Below are 20134 nucleotides of genomic sequence, written 5' to 3'. Positions count from 1 at the left end.
GATGTTGCCACTGCCTGGGCAGTATGGTGTAACCCAGAGGCCTTGAGAGACCTCAGTTAGGTCCAGGAGATGAAGAGCTCAGGAGCTGCTTCACCCTGAGGCAGATGAGGTTAGCCATAAAATAGCTGGTGGTGAGTGTAAAATGCGGGAAATAAAATATATTGTATAAGTACCAAAATGCAGATAACATGACATTAAGGCCTAAAGGAAGATCTCTAGAAATAAAGAAGCCTTAGGTATTGCAAAACAAATGATGGCTAATGAGAGACTAAGAAACTACTAGTCCAAACATGGTCCAAACGTGTTACTTAAGAGGTCACCTGTCTGGCCTAGAACATTATGAATTTCAGATTACACTGAATATGTGACACATGAGTTATTTTAGAAAGCCCAACTTTCAAACTCTAATCTAGCACTGAGAGGATAACTCATCTATATCCACCTTGCTTTCTCTGCATATTAAGACTTGACCAACATTGTAAGGGATTTAAATGCAGTGATGAAAGATGCTTGATGGGATGTGAAGGGGTCAAAATTCTGCCACCCTGAAGCTGCTTTTTGGGATGTTGATTTTTAAGCTGTTTACTAAGAAACAAAAGACCCGGAAAGAACCTTTGACTCTCCCCCCTTCCCTGCCCAAGAGTTTCAGACAAAGAACCCAGCTTCTGGAAGGAGATCTTATGATATTCCCCTTAGTCCAATTTGAATTAAGTAGGGTAAACAAGAGAACTTCAGGCAGGTGCCTGTTTTAGCTAGATACCCACTGTGCCCCATTGTGTCTGAGTCACCTCACACGGATTTTCCTGCCAGGTATGTTTTGTCTTCCTCAACTACCTGTAAATTGCCCATTCTCACTTCTGAAATCTATTATCCCCCCTTTTCTCCTTGTCCAGAAATGTCTTACATACCCAATGTTGCCTCACTGTCTTTGGAATTTTTATAGGTTTATCATGTCTATGTGAATTCCCCATGTGCATGTATTAAACTTTATTTTCTCCTGTTAATCTCTATCTTTTTAATTTGGTTATTAGCCAAACCAGAAGAATTTAGAAAAAGTGGGAGGAAAAGTATTTATATGTATTTTAGACCCCCACTGAAGCTTTGATCAAGTATAATCACTAACAAATTAAATTTTTCTTTTGTTAGGATTTATACTTATTAAATCCTACCTTTAAAAAAAAACAAACATGTATTTAGAGAAACAAATTTTACATTCAGATACTGAAATGCCTAAACTGGTACCTACAGACTTCTTCTGCCTTGTATTTCAGGTAACTAAGTAATCCTTTTCTCCTATTAATTTACAAGTATGGTAGGCAAATACCCAAACTTGTGTTAGAATCTCTAGCTGCTTCTTTTCTCTTCCTACCCATAAAAGAAAAATACAGTGCTAGCTAATGTTTAACATGGCCATAGTAGTGGAAAAGAAAGGAGAAGCTGGAATAACACAGCAGCAGGCCCAAAACAGATTGGGGTCTGAGTTTAGACTTGGACCCGTAAGTCCTCTGTATCAGTAGTTCTCAACAGGAAAGGGGATTTTGACCCCAGGGACATTTGGGAATGTCTGGAGAAATTTTTTATTGTCATGACTATAGGATCTGGGAGGGATGCTACTGGCATATAGTGGGTAGAGGCCAGGGATGCTACCAAACATCCTACACCACACAGCACAGCCCCCACAACAAAGACCTATCCAACCCAACATGTCAATAGTGTCTTGGTTGAGAAACTGCTATGTGCAAAATCAATGGATACTCACAGGGTCAAGCCACTGAAGCGTCATACACTGTATACTGTGGGGGCTAAAAGAATATTAATACTCTTCAACTTCTAAGTTTTTGTAGGCTGGACTAATAAAATTATCAGGGACAGATTAGCAGGAGAAAATCAAGGTTTTAATACATGTTCATGGGGAATTCACATTGTCATGAAAATTCCAAAGACAGTGAGGCAACATTGGGTATATAAGATGTTTTGGGACAAAGGAGAAAAGGCGGGGGTTGGGGGAGGTGGCGGGGAAGGCGGGAATGGAGTCTTAGATTTCAGGAGTGAGAATGGGCAATTTATAGGTTGTTGAGGGAGAGCAGACCATGAGTGGCAGGAATATTCTTGCTGTCAAGGTGGAATCTTCCTGACTAATGCTAGGGTGAAGATTCTTAAGGTGATTAAGCCAAGGTTCCCTTCCCAAAGCAGGTTTCTGTCTGCATCTCTTGGGCAGGAAAGGGGGGGGGGGGGGGGGCAAAGGTTCTTTCTGAGTCTTTTGTTTCTTAATAAACAGTTTAAAATCAATATGCCAAAAAGGCAGCTTCAGGGTGGCAAAACTTTGGTCCCTTCAATATCTTAGGTTAGTGTTTTTCAGACTTTGCAGCTATAGAATTCTTGAATAAAACAAAAGTTTGCCAGGGAGTTCATTAAATACAGCAGGCTAAAACAGAACTGTTCTGAATGGGGAGAAGGGAGCTTAAATGCCACAAGAAGAATGTGGTTGAAAGTAGATTTCATCCTAAAAGTAATTCAGGTGAAGAAGGAAAGAACATGCCTTGGAACCAACATTGCTCTAGGGATGTCTAGCCCACCATTTTCACAACATGTAGGTGCTTTTTGCCTAACACACTGCTTTTCATCAAACAAAGGCACTCCTCCTGAGGACCTGGTCTTCACATCCAGGTGTTTAGCCCTTTCTAACTAATAGTTTTTAAATGTATTGCCTTTTAGTTTTTATTCCCATTGACTGCCCAAGGCAGTCCTTATCTCTTCATACTTCATTGCATTAAATAAATAAATAATCTTCTATCTCAGTTATACTCAAACTAGAGGCCCGGTGCATGAGTTCGTGTACGAAATTCGTGCACTCGGGGGTGGGGGGGTACCTCAGCCCGGCCTGCGCCCTCTCACAGTCCGGGAGCCCCTTGATCGATCTCCCACTGCAGCGCCGCCAGCTGAGTAGCCTGGGCCTCCCTCTGCAGGGCAATTGTGGAGTCCCCCCCTCCCTCCCCCCGATTGATCACCCCGCTGGCCAGTGGCCTGGGCCTCCCTCTGCAGGGCGATCCTGGGGCGATGGCAGGCCCCCCCCCCCCCCCGCCCGACCAATTGCATCACACCTGCCTTGGCTGGCCTGGCGCCAGTGCGTGTCAGCGTAGTGATCCAGACAGTCGTTCTGCTGTTTGGCTGTTTGGTCGATTTGCATATTACGCTTTTATTATTATAGATACCTCCATTGGTCTGGAGTTTGAGTAAATGAATGTTTTTAAAAGGCTTGTTGCACATAAATGTTTTAAGGCCTCCTATGGGGAAGAGTTGGGTTTCTAGCAGCAGGAGGGGAGCTTTGTTCCCAGAGAAGTCCTGCTTTTATATGTCTACTATAGTGTATGGGATAGTTGAGCCTGGGAAAACAAAAAATAATTCTATTGGGGAGAAAATGAGACAGAGGGGGATGAGATGTTGCTAACAAGTCATGCCATTCCGTGATTTACCTCTCTAACAATATGCTGGCTCCCTCTTTACTACAAAAGTTTTTCAATCAAATTAGCCAAACTCTGACCTTCAAGATAATCTTTTTTAGATCAGCCCTGTTTTTTTTTTTTTTTTTTAAATATATTTTATTGATTTTTCACAGAGAGGAAGAGAGAGGGATAGAGAGTTAGAAACATCGATGATAGAGAAACATCGATCAGCTGCCTCCTGCACACCTCCCAGTGGGGATGTGCCCGCAACCAAGGTACATGCCCTTGACCGGAATCGAACCCGGGACCCTTCAGTCCGCAGGCCGACGCTCTATCCACTGAGCCAAACCGGTTTTGGCGAGCCCTGTTTTTTTTAAAGTTAACATTTATCTACTTTTCTGGTGGTAGTAAAAAACATACAACATAATATTTACCATCTTAAGCATTTTTAAGTGTAGATAGTTCAGTAATGTTAAGAATATTCACGTTGCTGTTCAACACATCTCCAGGACTTTTTCATCTTGCAAGTTTGAAACTATTCACATTAAACCACAACTCCCTGGTGTGCTCCTTCCATCTCCTGGTAACCACCATTCTACTTTGTATTGCTATGAATTTAACTACTTTAAAGACCTCATATAAATGAAATTTATACAGTATTTGTCCTTCTGTGACCAGTGTATTTCACTAAGCATAATGTCTTAAAGGCTCTTCTGGGTTGTAGCATGTGATAGAATTCCCTTACTTTTTAAGGATGAATAATATTTCTGTGTGTGTGTGTGCATGCTGTGTGTGAGTGTGTGTGTGTGTGTGTGTGTGTACAGCACAGTTTATTCATCCCCTGATGGACATTTGTGTTGCTTTCACAATTGTGTTTTGGGAGGACACTCTAACCAACTCAGCTGCCTAGACAGGGCGTAAATTATAACTTTTTTTTACTAAATCTGTCTCTCTGTTTTCACTTTATCATTCGTCTGTTGCCTATTATGAATATTGCTATGAACATTGTGTAAATATCTCTTTAAGACTGTTGCTGAATCATACAGTAGTTCTATTTTTAAGTTTTTGAGGACTCTCCATACTTTTTCCATAGTGATTGCACCATTTTACAATCCCACCCACAGTGCACAAGGATTCCAATTTCTCCATACCCTTGCCAGCATTCTTTAACCCCTTATTTTTAAAGGAAAGAAGTTTGTACTCCTAAAATTCTGCTTAATAAAGAGGACCACTGCACTCATTTATCAAAGAAAGCAAATTAATACACCGAGAGCACCAGATATACTCACCAGCTTGAGGTCATATTTATGGCAGTACCTTGCACTCATTCTTTGGCACTAGAGTCTTTGTCCATCAATTGGCATTAATTACTTGTTTTTAGGGCATAAGGTAAAATTGCAGACTAATGATGAAGTGAAAACAGGAGAGATAGATTTAGAAAAGTTATAAATTAGGCCCTGGCTGGGCAACTGAGTTGATTAGAATGACCTCAAGATACAACAAGGTTATGGGTTCAGGGCACATACAAGAATAAACCAAAGAATGCATAAATAAATGGGACAACAAAAATCAATGTTTCTCTCTGTGTGTTTCTCTCTCTTTCTCTCTCTCCCTTCCTCTCTCTCTCCCCTTTCTCTTTCTAAAATCAATTTTTTTAAGTTATAAATTAAAAGTAGAAGAGCACTTCCTATAAACAATGTTTATAGAAAACATTTTGAGGAAGGCACCAGAGAATGGAGGGAAAGATAATCAAGAACCCTGTTTTCTTTAATAGACAATGCAGTTAATCTCGAGCTGTCCCTGTATATCTTTTGGGGGTTCCACATAAATTGTCATTTTTTTCATTTATATTTCCTCTTATTATATAACTAGAGGCTCGGTGCACGAAATTCATCCCTCAGCCCGGCATGCGCCCTCTTGCAGTCTGGGAGCCCTCATGGGGATGTCTGACTGCTGGCTTAGGCCCGCTCCCCAGGGGATATGCGTAGCGCTACCATAGAAGCAGGAGAGGCTCCCGCCACCACTGCTGTGCTTGCCAGGGCTTCTTGCTGAGCGGCGCTCCCCCTGTGGGAGCACACTGACCACCAGGGGGTAGCTCCTGCATTGAGCATCTGTCCTCTGGTGATCAGTGCGCGTCATAGCGACCAGTCGTTCCGCCGTTGGGCCAAAACCAGCTCTCTGACATCCCCTGAGGGGTCCCGGATTGTGAGAGGGCACAGGCCAGGCCAAGGGACCCCACCGGTGCACAATTGGGGCCGGGGGGGTGGGTGTGGGGATCATGGGAGGTTGGCCAGACCTGATTGGCCAGACCACAGCAGCAAGCTAACCTACCAGTCGGAGCATCTGTCCGTGGTGTTCAGTGCACGTCATAGCTACTGGTCGACCAGTCGACTGCCCCCTGATTGTCAGTGCACGTCATAGCGAGCGGTTGAGCAGTCTTAGCATATCATTAGCATATTACGCTTTGAGTGGTTGAACGGCCGACCGGATGACCAGACACTTAGCATATTAGGCTTTTATTATATAGGATGTTGATCCATGAACATTAATCAGTGCTGTCTGTCACAAAGAAGATTTTCTATCTGCTTTGAACATACTAATTAAAGGTAAAAGTGTTTTCATTAGTGTCATCAATCGCTCACCTGTGTATGAAGCCTACTTTTTGACATTAATATTGATACAGCAAGGTTTGATTTAAAATTGCCTGACCTAAAGTGTAATGATTTTGATTTTCTCTTTTTTCCTAAACTACTCTTGGTCAGAGGTGAATTATTATATACTCTTAAGAATTATTCTAATCAAATCTACTGCAACAAGAAAAGTTCGTCCAGCCCTGGCCAGTGTGGCTCAGTTGGTTGAGTGGCCTGTGCACCAAAAGGTCACCAGTTCCATTCCCGGTCAGAGCACATGCCCAGGTTGTGGGTTTGGTCTCCAGTAGGTGTGTACAGGAGACAACTGATTAATGTTTCACTCTCACATTGATATTTCTCTCTCTGTGTCTCTCTCTCCCTCCCTCTTCCTTTGTCTCTCAAATCAATTAAAAAGAAACAGAGAGAGAGAGAGAGAGAGAGAGAGAGAGAGAGAGAGAGCGAGAAAGGAAGGAAGGAAGGAAGGAAGGAAGGAAGGAAGGAAGGAAGGGGAAAGTTGGTTTGATCTTTCTACTTATTTTCAAACACCTCATTTAGGGACACACGAAAGTGAATTATAACTTTCAAAGTTCTTGGAATTTGGGGATATTGTTTTCTTAAAAACATTTTCTAAGTAGCATATGATGTAATTCCTTAGTATAGTTTCAGAATCTTTCTCTGTTAGCACAGATTACTTAGAGCCCTTGGAGGAAATGTATTGTGGAATTCTGTCAATGTTAGGTTTCTATTATTTGCACAGTAAGGGTGGAGTAGCACAGCTCACTGTTTACGAAAGCACTTAGTCATCGAATATGTGAGAGTATACAAGTGGAGCTTAATTATGATAAAGGTTAAAGTGCAATAATATAACCAAGAACTGGAGGCAGTGCCAGAAAAGTTGTGGCAGAGTAAAGTAAGCCTTTTATTTCTAGTAAGTACTAGAAATATAAGATCAATTCTTTTCCCCATTGGTATTTATTGTATACCAGAGACCCAGTACACGAAATTCGTGCATGGCTAGGGTCCCTAGCAGCTGCCGGCTGCCAGCCGGGGCCTCCCTTCCTGGCTGCCGATGCCGGCCAGGGCCTTCCTTTGTTCCGCACTGCACCCTGGTGGTCAGCACACATCATAGTGAGCTCAGTTGGTCTAACTCCCGCCCGGAGGGAAACTTTGCATATTAGGCTTTTGTATATATAGATATCACTGGTTCTCATGCTTGTGTTCTCAGGACCATTTTATATTCTTTTTTAAAATATATTTTATTGATTTTTTTATAGAGAGGAAGGGAGAGGGATAGAGAGTTAGAAACATTGATGAGGAGAAACATCGATCCGCTGCCTCCTGCACAACCCCTACTGGGGATGTGCCCACAACCAACGTACATGCCCTTGACCGGAATCGAACCTGGGACCTTTCAGTCCGCAGGCCAACACTCTATCCACTGAGCCAAACCGGTTAGGGCCCATTTTATATTCTTAAAAATGACTGAGGACCGCAGAGAGCTTGGTTTATATATGTATATGGGTTTTATGTATATTGATATTTATATTAGATATGAATAGACATATTTAAAAATAATTATTTAATAAATAATATGAATATAAATAACATATGCCCATAAAGTGTTAATATCAATAACTTTCCAATGAAAAATAACTTTAAAAATAAAAATATTAGTGAGACAAGTGGTCCATTGAAAACTTCAAATTTTGTCTCTGATTTTCATCCTTAAATATGTAATGAACATTTTTTAACTTTTAATTACTTTTTTGTGTGTTTTTCATTATAAAAAGGTAAATGTCTTTTTACTTTTAAAATAACATTCTAAAAAAGGGTATTACTATCTCCTTTGTTAGTAAACATGGTTTATAGGAATGACCTGTGTTTTTTATTTGAACACAGTTTTCATTAAAATAATTACTTGTGGTATATGAATGGTCAAGATTGTTGGATTTTCCTAGGAATTATATGCTATGGAGAAATGAAAAAAAGGCAAAAACCATCATTATTTTAATATCTGAAGTTCTCTTTGCAATGTACTCACAAAATTTTCTAAATCTAGTTATTTTTTAAGGAAAATTAGGTAAAACTTATATTAGGTGATTTTAAAGTCTCTCCTTACTATGTTTTTTATATGAAAAACACATTCTCAGGAGTGGTTAAATAATTTGCAGTTATTTTAAAGATGTTTCAGTGTGTTTCATGAGTTTTATGACAATTTGGAATTCATATAATGTATCATTAAAATAATATCTAAACCATTTAATTATTAAGATCAAGATTCGAAGGCTAGTAATGATAAGATATGTACACATATAATACCTCAATAAAATAAATAAATAAATAAATAAATAAATAAAAATAAATAAATGATAATTTGCCTTAAAAAAAAAAAAAAAGATTCGAAGGCTAGGCAGATATTCTATTGTGGTAAAAAAAAAAAAAAAATCCAGAAACTCAATTACTTTCAGACCTTCTCTCATTCTACTTCCAGTGAGGATGTCAAGCATGGATTAAGAGTTTTGAAAGAGAAGGCACATCAAGGTCCCACTTCTGTGACAGAAACTGGGAAGATGGTAAACATCTAAAAATGTATATAATTTACATTTTCACAAACATGAGGAAACATGTCAGTTATAAAATATGTGTGTATCTCCTTACAAATAGGTTATAGTCATAGAAGTACTAGCTTAATATAACCTAACCGGTTTTCAGAATGAATTTAAATTTGAAAAGAGAATAATCTATTTCAGCAATAGAATTCCTTCTCTTCTCCAAATTGGCCTTTTCTCAGCCAGCAGTGGGAACACTGGAAAGAAAGCCCCCACATCAAGGAAGTATTTCTTTGATCCAGTCAGGGGTTTACAAGTGGCAGTGTGCATAAGAATGTCTTAAAGAGTTTAACTGACAGATTGGGACCCATTCCCAAAATTCTGATTATGTAAATAATGGGTGTAGCCATTAATCTGCATTCGAATAAGCTATGCAGGTGATTGAGCCAGTGTTTGAGGCACTGTTTTGGGGATTAGTTGGGCTAGAATGTAGAATCTGTGATCTTTTGACTTCAGATTTCAAAACAGGAGATCCCATTTTTATGCCTAGTTTACATGTAAATTTTAACTTTGACAATTCAGTAAATAATTTTATCCCTGAATTAGCTATTTAGATAATTAAGGATTGGTTTACCCCTGAAGTCCCTGGTGTGAAACAACATAGAGAAATGAAAACATTGTAATTTTCTTAAATCCTGAAATGAACCTAGCCAAAATAGGTTTTCTTTAAAATTATTTTAAAACTTTAAAAAAATTAAAGCAAAAAAAACAATACAACGCTGAAAATTTTCCTAATCCAAACTTATTTTTCCACTGATTCGACCACCAAGTGTTCATCCATTCTACCAGTTGATGGACATTAAGGTTTTGCTAGTTTTTGGTGGTTATGAATTACACTGCCATAAACATTTATGTACAGGTTTTGTGTGAACATATGTTTTCATTTTTGGCGGGGCAAATATGTAGCAGTGAGATTGCTGGATTGTATGGTAAGGTTGTTTTTATATTGAACTGTCTAACTTTTCCAGAGTGGCTATACCATTTACATTCCCATCAATAGTTTGAGAGTTCCAGATATTTTAGCCATAAGCTGAATCTCATTGTGATTAAAATTTGCATGTCTCTGATGACCACTGGTGCTAAGCACCTTTTCATGTGCTCATTTGGCATCACTATTTCTTCCTTGGGGTAGTTCTTTCTGTTCATTAGCTAATTTTTTATTGAGTTGTTTTGTTTACTTATTACTGAGTTTTAAAAGTTTTCTTATATCCTGAGTATAACTATTTTATCAGATATGTGTTTTGCAAATATTTTCTGCTTTTATATTTGGGTTTATAACTCATTTCCTGTTGATTTTATGGCTCTTCAATTATTCCAGCATCATTTGTTGAAAAAAGCTACCCTTTCTTCCTTGAATTCCCGTTGTCCTATGTTGGAAATTAGTTGACATATGTATGGGTTTATTTTTGGATTCCATTCTATCTCATTAATCTGTGTGTCTGTCACCAACCACACTATCTTGATTACTGGGCTATATGGTAAGTCTTGAAATCCAGTCAGGAGAATCTTCCAACCTTTTTTTTCTTTTTGAAAGTGGTTTTGACTATTATAGTTTCTTAGCTTTTTTAAAAAAAATAACTTTTAGAATCAGCTTGTCAATTTTTACAGAAAATCACTGGTCATTGCTACAATGTAGAAATACAGTTTATTTTTGTTTACTGACTATATATTGTGACTTTAATAAACTCACATTTTATTTCTAATACTTTAAAAAATAGATTCTTTGGGATTTTCTATATGAACACAGTTTTATTTCTTGCTTTCCAATCTGTATGGCTTTTATTTCATTTGATCTTGTGCTGTCTGGGAGTGATGAGGGCAGATACACTTGCCTTGCTCCTGATTTTATGGGGAAGGTATTCAGTCTTTTATCATTAAGTATGATATTGGTTGTAGATTCTTTGTAGATGCTCTTTATGAGGTTGAAGAATTTTCCTCCAGTTCTTAGTTTACTGAGGCTTTTTATTCTGAATGGTTATTAAATTTTGTCAAATGCTTTTTCTGCATCTATTGAAATTATCATATGGTTTGTCTTCCTTAGAACACTGATTTGGTGAATTACATTTATTGATATTAATATTGAATTAGTATTGCATGCCCTTGGGTAAACCCCACTTAGTCATTATATATATCCTTTTTATATTTTGCTAGATTTGATTTGCAAACATTTTGTCATAGATTTTTATATCTATGTTTATTAGAATTACTAATCTGTAATTTTATGTTTGTTTTGTTTTGCTATAGGGCCTCATCAAATAAGTTGGGAACTGTTTCTTCCTGTTTTGTTTTTTGGAAGGTTTTTGTATAAAATCAGTATTATTTCTTAAACTAGTGGCCCGGTGCATGAAATTCGTGCACGGGGGGGGGGGGGTATCCCTCAGCCCGGCCTACACCCTCTCCAATCTGGGACCCCTAGAAGGATGTCCTACTGCCGGTTTACAGGGAACGGGCCTAAACCGGCAGTCAGACATCCCTCTCGCAATCCGGGACTGCTGGCTCCTAACTGCTCACCTGCCTGCCTGCCTGCCTGATTGCCCCTAACCACTCTGCTTGCTGTCCTGATCACCCCCAACTGCCCCGACCGCCCGCCTGCTCGCCCTCAAATGCCCCCCCACCAGCCTGATCACCCCCAACTGCCCCCCGTGCCAGTGTGCTCGCCCCAAACTGCCCTCCCTGCCGGCCTGCTCGCCCCCAACTGCCCCTCTGCTGGCCTGATCACCCCCAACTGCCCCCTGCTGGCCTGCTCACTCTAAACTGCCCCCCCCACTGTCCTGATCACCCCCAACTGACCCCCACTGATGGCCTGCTCGCCCCCTGCTGGTCTGCTCACCCCAACGGCCCTCCCCCCCACCAGCCTGATCACCCACAACTGCCGTCCCATCCTGGCCTGATCACCCACAACTGCTCTCCCGCCTCTACCTCAGCCCCGCCACCATGGCTTTGTCCGGAAGAACGTCTGGAAGGTCTCCCAGTCTAATTAACATATTACCCTTTTATTAGTATAGAGGCCTGGTGCACAGGTAGGGGCCGGCTGGTTTGCCCTGAAGGGTGTCCCAGATCAGGGTGGGGGTTCCCTTCAGGCATGGGGCGGCCTGGGCGAGGGGCCTGTGGTGGTTTGCAGGCCGGCCACGCCCCATGGGGTGAGGTTCCCTGCTGGGGGAGCGTGGCCAGCCTGGGTGAGTGGCTGAGGTCCATTTTCAGGCTGGCCATGACCCCCGGTGACCCAGGCTCCCAGCCCCTCCTTTTTTTTTTTTTTCCTCCAGCCCCTCCTTGAAGGGAGGCCAGGGTGGGCAGGAAGCTTCTCTTCCTCCATTGCGGGGGGCAACCCAAGCCTCCTGCTCGCTCCAGCTCCGTGGCCTCCGCCATCTTTGTTGGGTTAATTTGCATACTCGCTCCTGATTGGCTGGTGGGCGTAGCGGAGGGATGGTCAATTTGCATGTTTCTCTTTTATTAGTGTAGATGTTTGGTAGAATTCATCAATGAAGCCATTTGGGTCTGGAGTTTTACCTGTTAGAGAGTTTTTAACTATGATTAAATTTTTCTTTAATGGATAGAGGAATTTTTAGATTAAGTATTACTTTTTAAGCAAGTTTTGATAACGTTTCTTTCCCAAATTTGTGCATTTCAATGATGTTGTTTGATTGATGGGCATAGAGTTGTCAGTAAAATTTTATTATTAGTCTTTCAATATCTGTTGGATCTGTAATGCTGTCCCTTCTTCGATTCCTGATATTGGTAATTTGTTTCTTCTCTTTTTTTGTCCTGATCAGTTTGGTTATGTGTTTGTGAATTATATTAATCTTTTCATTGAGCCTGGTTTTGGTGTTATTAATTTTCACTGTTTTCAATTTCATTATTTTCTGTTTATATCAATATTTCTTCCTTTTGTTTGCTTTTAGTTTAATTTATTTGTCTTTTTCTATTTTCTTAAGGTGGAAGTTTAGATTGTTTTTCTTGTTTAATATAAACATGTAATTATATATATTTCCTAAGAACTTTTTTAGCTTCTTTCTACAAATTTTGATTATGTGTTTTCATTGTCATTCAGTCAAAATATTTTCTAATTTTTTTGTGACTTCCTCTTTGACCTGAAGATTCTTCAGAAGTGTTCTAATTTATAGATATTTGGGCATTTTCCATATATTTTTCTGTTACTGATTTCCAGTCAATTTCACTTTGGTAAGAGAACATATTTCGTATAAGTTTACAGGTGTGTTTTTTTGTTTTGTTTTGTTTTTTTAATTTATTGAGGTTGGTTTTATGGCTCAGATATGATCTATCTTGGAGAATATTTCATGTGTACCTGAAAAGGACATATTGCTCTTGTTGGGTGGAGGGTTCTATAAATGTCAATTTGGTTCATAGTCTTCTGTCAACCAGGTGTTCTATATCTTTATTGAATTTTTTTTTTTTTTGTCTATTTACCCAGTTAGTTACAGAGAGAGGAGATGAAGTCCCTAGTTGTAATTATGAACTTGTCTATTTCTCTTTTTATTTCATAGTTTTCCCTCATTTATTTTAACAGCCTGTTGTTGGGTACATAAACATTCAGGAATATTGTGTGTTTTTGGAAAATTTATTCCTTCATTGTCATGGTACTATACTTTCTTTTTAACTATATATTTATGTTTAAAGTGGATTTTTAAAAATAGATTTTTATTGATTTCAGAAAGTGAGAGAGACCGAGAGAGACAGAGAGACATCAGTGATGAGAGAGGATCATTGGTTGGCTTCCTACTGGGGATTGAGCCTGAGACCCAGGCATGTGCCCTGTCAGGAAATCGAACTATGACCTCCTGCTTCATAGGTCGATGTTAAACCATTTCTTGTCTTTTATACATAATGGTGCAATGAACATGGGCGTGTATATATCTTTTTGAGTTAGTGATTTCACTTTCTTCAGATAAATAGCCAGAAGTAGATTGCTGAATCATGTGGTAGTTGTATTTTTTAACTTTTTTATGAACCTCCATACTTTTTCCATAGCACTAGCTATACCAATTTACATTTTCACCAACAGTGCACAAGGGTTCTCTTTTCTTTATGTCTTCACCAATACTTGTTATTTCTAGTCTTTTTGATAATAGCTTTTTGAAGGAATAATCTCATTGTGGTTTTGATTTTCATTTTCCTGAGAATTAGTGACACTGAACATCTTTTCATATACATGTTGAACATCTGTTTATTGTTTTTGGAAAAATGTCTATTCAGATTCTCTGCCCAATTTTAAATCAGATTGTTTGTTTTTGCTATTGATTTGTATGAGTCCTTTATATATTTTGGATATTCACCCCTTATAGATATATGTTTTACTTATATTTCCCCTATTCAGTAGGTTGCCTTTTTATTTTGTTGATGGTTTCCTTTGTTGTACAGAGCTTTTTAGTTTGATTTAGTCCCACTTGCTTATTTTTTTTGTTTGTTTTTTGTTAACTTTAATTTTGGTGTCAAATTTAAATAATCATTGCTTACAGCCCATGTTTTCTTTTAGAAGTTTTATGGTTTCAGGTCTTACATTTAAGTCTTTAATCCATTTTTAGTTAGTTTTGGGGTATGATGTATAATTGTGATCCATTTTCTTTTCCTTTGTATGAGGCTGTCCAGTTTTCCCAGCAATTATTGAAGAGTCTGTTAATATATTTTTGACTTCTTTTTTGCAAATTAATTGACTATATATGAGTGAGTTTATTTCTGGGCTCTCTGTTCTCTTTGACCTGTATGTCTCTTTATGCCAATATCATACCATTTTGATCATTATAGCTTTGTAATGTAGTTTGAAATCAGGGAGCATGATGCCTCCAACTTTGTTCATTTTTCTCAATATTGCTTTGGCTATATGGGGTCTTTTGTGCATATAAATTTCAGAATTTTTTTTTTTTATTTCCGTGAAAAATGTCATCAAGATTTTGATAGGGGTTGCATTGAATCTGTATATTGCTTTAAGTAGTATGGGCATTTTAACAATATTATACAGATACTAGAGGCCCGATGCACGAAATTCATGCAAGGGGCTCGGCCCTCGCAGCCATGGCAGCTTGCCTCGGCCCTCGAAGCCCCAGTTTCATCGGGAAGGTCGTTCAGCTGTCCGGTCTAATTAGCATATTACACTTTTATTATTATAGGTATGCAGAACATTCTATCCTAAAGCGATGGAATATACATTATTCTCAAGTGCACATCGAATATTGTTGAGGATAAATCATATGTTAGTCCTCAAAACAAGTGGTAAAAATTTAAGAAGATTAAAATTATATCAAGCATCTTTTGCAACCACAATAGTATGAAACTAGAAATCAATTTACAAGAAGAAAACCATAAAATTTGCTAATTTGTGGAGAAGAAGCAACATGCTATTAAACAATCAATGGGTCAAAAGATATCCAAGAGAAATTTTTAAAAAATACCCTGAGATAAGTGAAAATGGAAATAGAACATACCAAAACATTGGGATGCAACAGTAATTGTTCTAAGAGAGAAGTTCACAACAATAACTGCTTACAACAATAAACAAACAACCTAACTTTATACTTCAAGGACCTAGAGAAAGAAGAAAAAAGTACAAAGCAATTAGAAAGAAGGAATTAACATAGATCAGAGCTGAAATAAATGAAACAGAAACTGAAAAGACAATAGAAAATATTAATGAGTTGATTAGTTAAAAAATAAACAAAATTGACAAATCTTTAGCTAGAAAGAGAAGACTCAAATAAATAAAATCCAGAATGAAAGAGATGTTATAACTGATACCACAAAAAATACAAAGATTCACAACAGACTACTATGAACAATTGTACACCAATAAATTTGACAACCTAGAAAAAACAGATAAATTCCTAGACATACAATCTGCCAAGACTGAATCATTAAGGAAGAGAAAATCGGAATGGATTACTAGTAAAGAAATTGAATCAATAATCAAAAATTCCCAACAAACAAAAGTGCAAGATCAGACAGCTTCACTGCTGATTTCTACCAAACATTCTAAGAAAATTAATACCAACTCTTCTTAACTCTTCCAAAAAATAGAAGAGGAGGGAACACTTCCAAACCCATTTTATAAGGCCTGCATCACTGATATTAAAACTAGACAATGATACCACAAGAAAATTGCAGGCCAATATTCCTGACTAATATATAAGCAAAAATCCTTAACAGAATATTAGCAAATCAAATTCAAAAGTACATTAAAAGGATCATATACCATAATCAAGTGGGATTTGTTCCAGGAATGCAAGGATACTAGTAGTTTATCATCTACAAATCAATCAATGTGATACACCACATTAACAAAATGAAAGATAAAAATCATATGATCATCTTAATAGATGTCAGCCCACAGCTGACATCATATTCATCAGTAGAAAGCTGAAAGCTTTTCCTGTAAGATCAGAACAAGGAACAAGACAGAATGCCCACTCTTACCACTTTTATTCAACATAGTATTGTAAGTCCTGGCCAGAGTAATTAGGCAAGAAAAAGTAATAAAGGGCATCCAAGTTGGAAAGGGAAAAGTAAAACTGTCACTGTTTGCAGATGACATTTTTTAAGGCATTATGAAAGCAGATAAATCTCAAGTACATCTGTAACCTATTATCTAGAAATGCTTTATTTAATGTAAAGTTATATAAGATAAATACCTGAGATTGGAATTTCTTTTTTTATTATCGTCTAAAGTTTTATATATGCCTCCTTTTTCTGAGATTGGAATTTAGGAGTTTTGATTTTTGGGCTTTTTATCTAGACATTTAGCTTTACTTCCTCATTTTATCAAATAACATACATCTTAGGTAATTAGTAAAAATTAATGTTTGATTTCATTTTCTACTTTTAGTGTTAAATGTTTACAAAAGACAGTGAAAGATTCTTATCACATAATGTGTAGACCATGTGCCTGTGAACTTGAAGTTTGCGCAAAATGTGGAAAGAAAGAAGACATTGTTACTCCGTGAGTATTTCTTTTATGTTTGGGTTTTACTGTTTTAGTAATTGGTAAGCGAATTTTATTTAAGGAAATGTTCATTAGCTCTGAGGGTCTTAGTAAGTGTCAGTGTATCACACTAACGTAGACTTTTTATGCCTAATAGAAAAAAGTCTTAATTTATCATTACAGATTGAAGTGAAACTTTATAAGTGAAACTTTATATTTTTAGGAAATTAAAATATTTATCTGTGATGTTCATATTCATTACTCATTATTTAAAAGTTCCTTATTATGTAACTACTTTTCTTTATTGGACATCATGCATTAATTTCTTTGAGCCTACTTTTTTGACAACAGTCAATAACTATATATTGAAAAAGACATTAAAGAATTATAATAATATAATTCGTTGGGTTTTAACTTAGTCTTCAAGGATTTTTTTCTCTTTACTTATTTCATTAGGCTTCTGTTAATCAGGAAATGTAGTGTAAAGTTATTTTCAATCTACACAAGTAAATAGTGAAAGCCTGGGAAATAACGAGGTTTTTCCTTCCATCTTTAGGTTTAATAAAGAACCAGAAAAGACAGAAAACATTGAAAATAATCCGCATTCCAATTGTAGAAGAAGCTGCAGAAGAAATAAAAAAGAAAGTGATGATTTAGATTTTAATATTGGTTTAGATGACTCAGAAGAAGATGACAGTCAAATAGATTAATATATTAAAAATCAGTGTGAAAACATGAAATTCTGAACAATTTTAGACTTTGAGGGTTTTACAGAAAAATACTGTGAAATCCTAATAAAGAATTTAGAATGACCTATAGAAAATGATAACATTTATACCTGGACAATATAAATTGTCTATAATATTTGAACAATTATAAAACTTATGCAGAGTTTTCTTACAATAAATTTCCAAGTAGCATATGCTAAAAGATCTGCCAAGTGAGCATTGGGGTATCATAATGCAGTTCATGGGAATTATGTAGAAGAATATCAAAGTAATAAGATTCAGAATTGATGGTTCTGTAAGAACTATCTCATAGAAAAAATCAGATGACATTATTATTAGCCTCAAAAATTGGTCCTCAAGTATGTACCTTTTGATAAATTTATCTCAAGTAAATTATCCATAAAAAAAGCCTCCTTACTTAATGTTTGGTTGCTTTATAAAGCAAAAAGTTAATTTTTAAAATAATAATGTTTAACAAGTATGTAGCAGTTTTTTAAAATATATTTTTATCATCACATTTTAACCTTTTTTCTTTTATAAAATATACATACAGAAAACTGCATAAAATAATATGTATAGTTTAGTAAATACCTATAAAGAAAATTCATACATCTATCACACAGATGAAGAAACTACTCCTAAACAATGTAAATTAGCTTTATCTGATTTTTGAACTTTTTTTCTTTTTATTATGAAAAATCTCAAACCTAAAGAAAAGTAGCAAAATAATGCAATGAACCTTTGTATAATCCACCTAGATTCATATTTGTTAACAGTTTGCCCATTTTGTTTGTATCTGAATAGGTGGATATGGATATATATTTTGTTTATTTTGTACCTCTTCTTTATTTTATTAATATGAAATTTGTGAGATTGATTCAGGTTGTTGCAAAAGCTGTTACTAGTTCATTGAGATGTCTCTGTTTTATTCTATTGTATTTATGCACCACGATTTATTTTATATTCTATAATGTTGACGGACATTTGAGTTATCTCACTTTTCCCCTATTATAAACAATACTGCTTAGAGCATTGTTATACGTGTTTTTGGTACACGTCTTATTTCTTGGTACACATTTTTATATATATGAATCTAGCAGTGGTCAAGGGCATCAGTAATGCTACAGTGCCAGCTGTCTTTCCAGAAGGACTGCCATCTCCCTTCCCCACAGCAGTGTATCAGAGTTCCAGTGCTCTGCATCGTTTCCAACATTTGGTATCAGATTGTTGAATTTCTGTCAGTTTGATATGTGTGCAGCATACATTTTGCCTTGTTAAGAGTGTAATGTCAATTTAAAATATTTCAACATAGTCCCTGCCTGGGTAGCTCAGTTAGTTAGAGTGTTGTCCCGATACACCAAGATTGTGAGTTCTATCCCCGGTCAGGGCACTTACAAAAAGTGACCAATGAATGCATCAATAAGTGGAACAACAAATCAGTGTTTCTCTCTCTGTGTCTCTGTCTCCCTCTCTGAAAATCAATCAGTAAAAAAAAGTTTTGAAAAATTTTGACATAAAAAAGTAAAGACAGATAACATTACAGTAGCATCAAAGATATGTTAACCAGAAATAAATTTTAAAAATACTCAAGAACTCTGTTGACAAAATCTTATCAAAATATTAAAGAAAATGGAGACAAAAATAGAGAAAGATAAAATAAGTAAAGAGAGATACCATGTTCATTATCTGGAAGTCTCAATACTCCAAGCTTACAGTCTTACTAAAATTTTCTTTGTGTGACTTACCTGTTTGCATATAAATTTATTTTCTGGACTGTATAACTTTTGTGGCTAAAGAGACGACTAAATTTTTATTAGGCCTAGAATAAGTTCTTTCCCATCGGAGTAAGTAATAATTCCTCAGATTACCAGGAGGGAAATTTAACAAACAGCATCACCTAGTGACATCTACTAATATCTGCATTTCGTTCTTTAGTGCTAACAAATGTTTTGTTTTCTTATAACAGACTTCAATTTAACTGTTATATGTAGATCATTTAAAAAATTATTTTTATTGATTTTTAGAGAGAAAGAAAGGGAGAAAGAGTAAACATCAATGTGAGAGTGGCTGGCTGCCTCCTGAATGCCCTCTACCAGGGATTGACCCCACAACCTGTGCCCTGACCGGGAATCGAACTGGCAACCCCTCTGTGCATGGGATGACACCCAATCAACTGAGCCACACCAGCTAGGGCTATTTAGTTCATTTTTATTTATTTAGGAATTATCCTTTCTAATCTAAAAAGGTGTGTGTGTGTGTGTTTAATTGAAGCCCAACATGGATCTAAATCTTGGCTCAGTCAATAGCTATAGGACTTGATACAAATTAATGTTTCTGTGCCTTGGTTTCTAAGAGGTTGTTAGAAGGATTAAATGCATTAATATGTAAAATACTTAGAACCTATAAAACCACTACACAAGTGCTATTATTGCTACTATGAGTGTGTGTGTATAAATTAATTAGTAATGAGCATCAATTTGGTTGTTTGCCTATATTCTACGAAAGAAGACATATGTATCTGGAATGCAGAATGTGTATGTGTGTGTGTGTGTGTGTGTGTGTGTGTGTGTGTGTGTATAGAATCCTGTTGATGCCAGAGGAATTCAGGGCCAGACTTGGTTTTGGGGGCGCCTCTGAAAGAAGCATTTTCAGAAGCCCCCGCTGGAGGATGGGATGTGGAAACAGGCTTTATTGGCATGGAGTTACATTTCTTGGGTTCCAAAGTCCCCTGCTCCTTAACCGGTCCTGGAAAAGGTGTAGCTGGGAGTCCAGCAAAGTCAGAAACAAGGTCAGTGTC

At 37.1% G+C, this 20134-nt stretch overlaps 1 protein-coding gene across 1 annotated transcript in view; it reads left to right on the top strand.

The window, feature by feature from the left end:
• Positions 1 to 18366, top strand: part of LOC307111323 (uncharacterized protein C9orf85 homolog) — a 51009-nt gene extending 32643 nt beyond the window's left edge. Inside the window, exons 3-4 of the mRNA XM_079791121.1 lie at positions 16514 to 16627; positions 17166 to 18366. Coding sequence (XP_079647247.1) covers positions 16514 to 16627; positions 17166 to 17319 — 268 coding nt within the window. The 3' untranslated portion in view covers positions 17320 to 18366. The remainder of the gene's footprint in view (positions 1 to 16513; positions 16628 to 17165) is intronic.
• The last annotated feature ends 1768 nt before the right edge of the window (positions 18367 to 20134 follow it).

Source organism: Cnephaeus nilssonii (genome assembly GCF_951640355.1).
Source record: "Cnephaeus nilssonii genome assembly, chromosome: 14".
NCBI classification, from domain to species: domain Eukaryota; kingdom Metazoa; phylum Chordata; class Mammalia; order Chiroptera; family Vespertilionidae; genus Cnephaeus; species Cnephaeus nilssonii.
The sequence above is the reverse complement of the archived record's forward strand: the minus strand, read 5'-3'. Positions and strand labels throughout refer to the sequence as shown.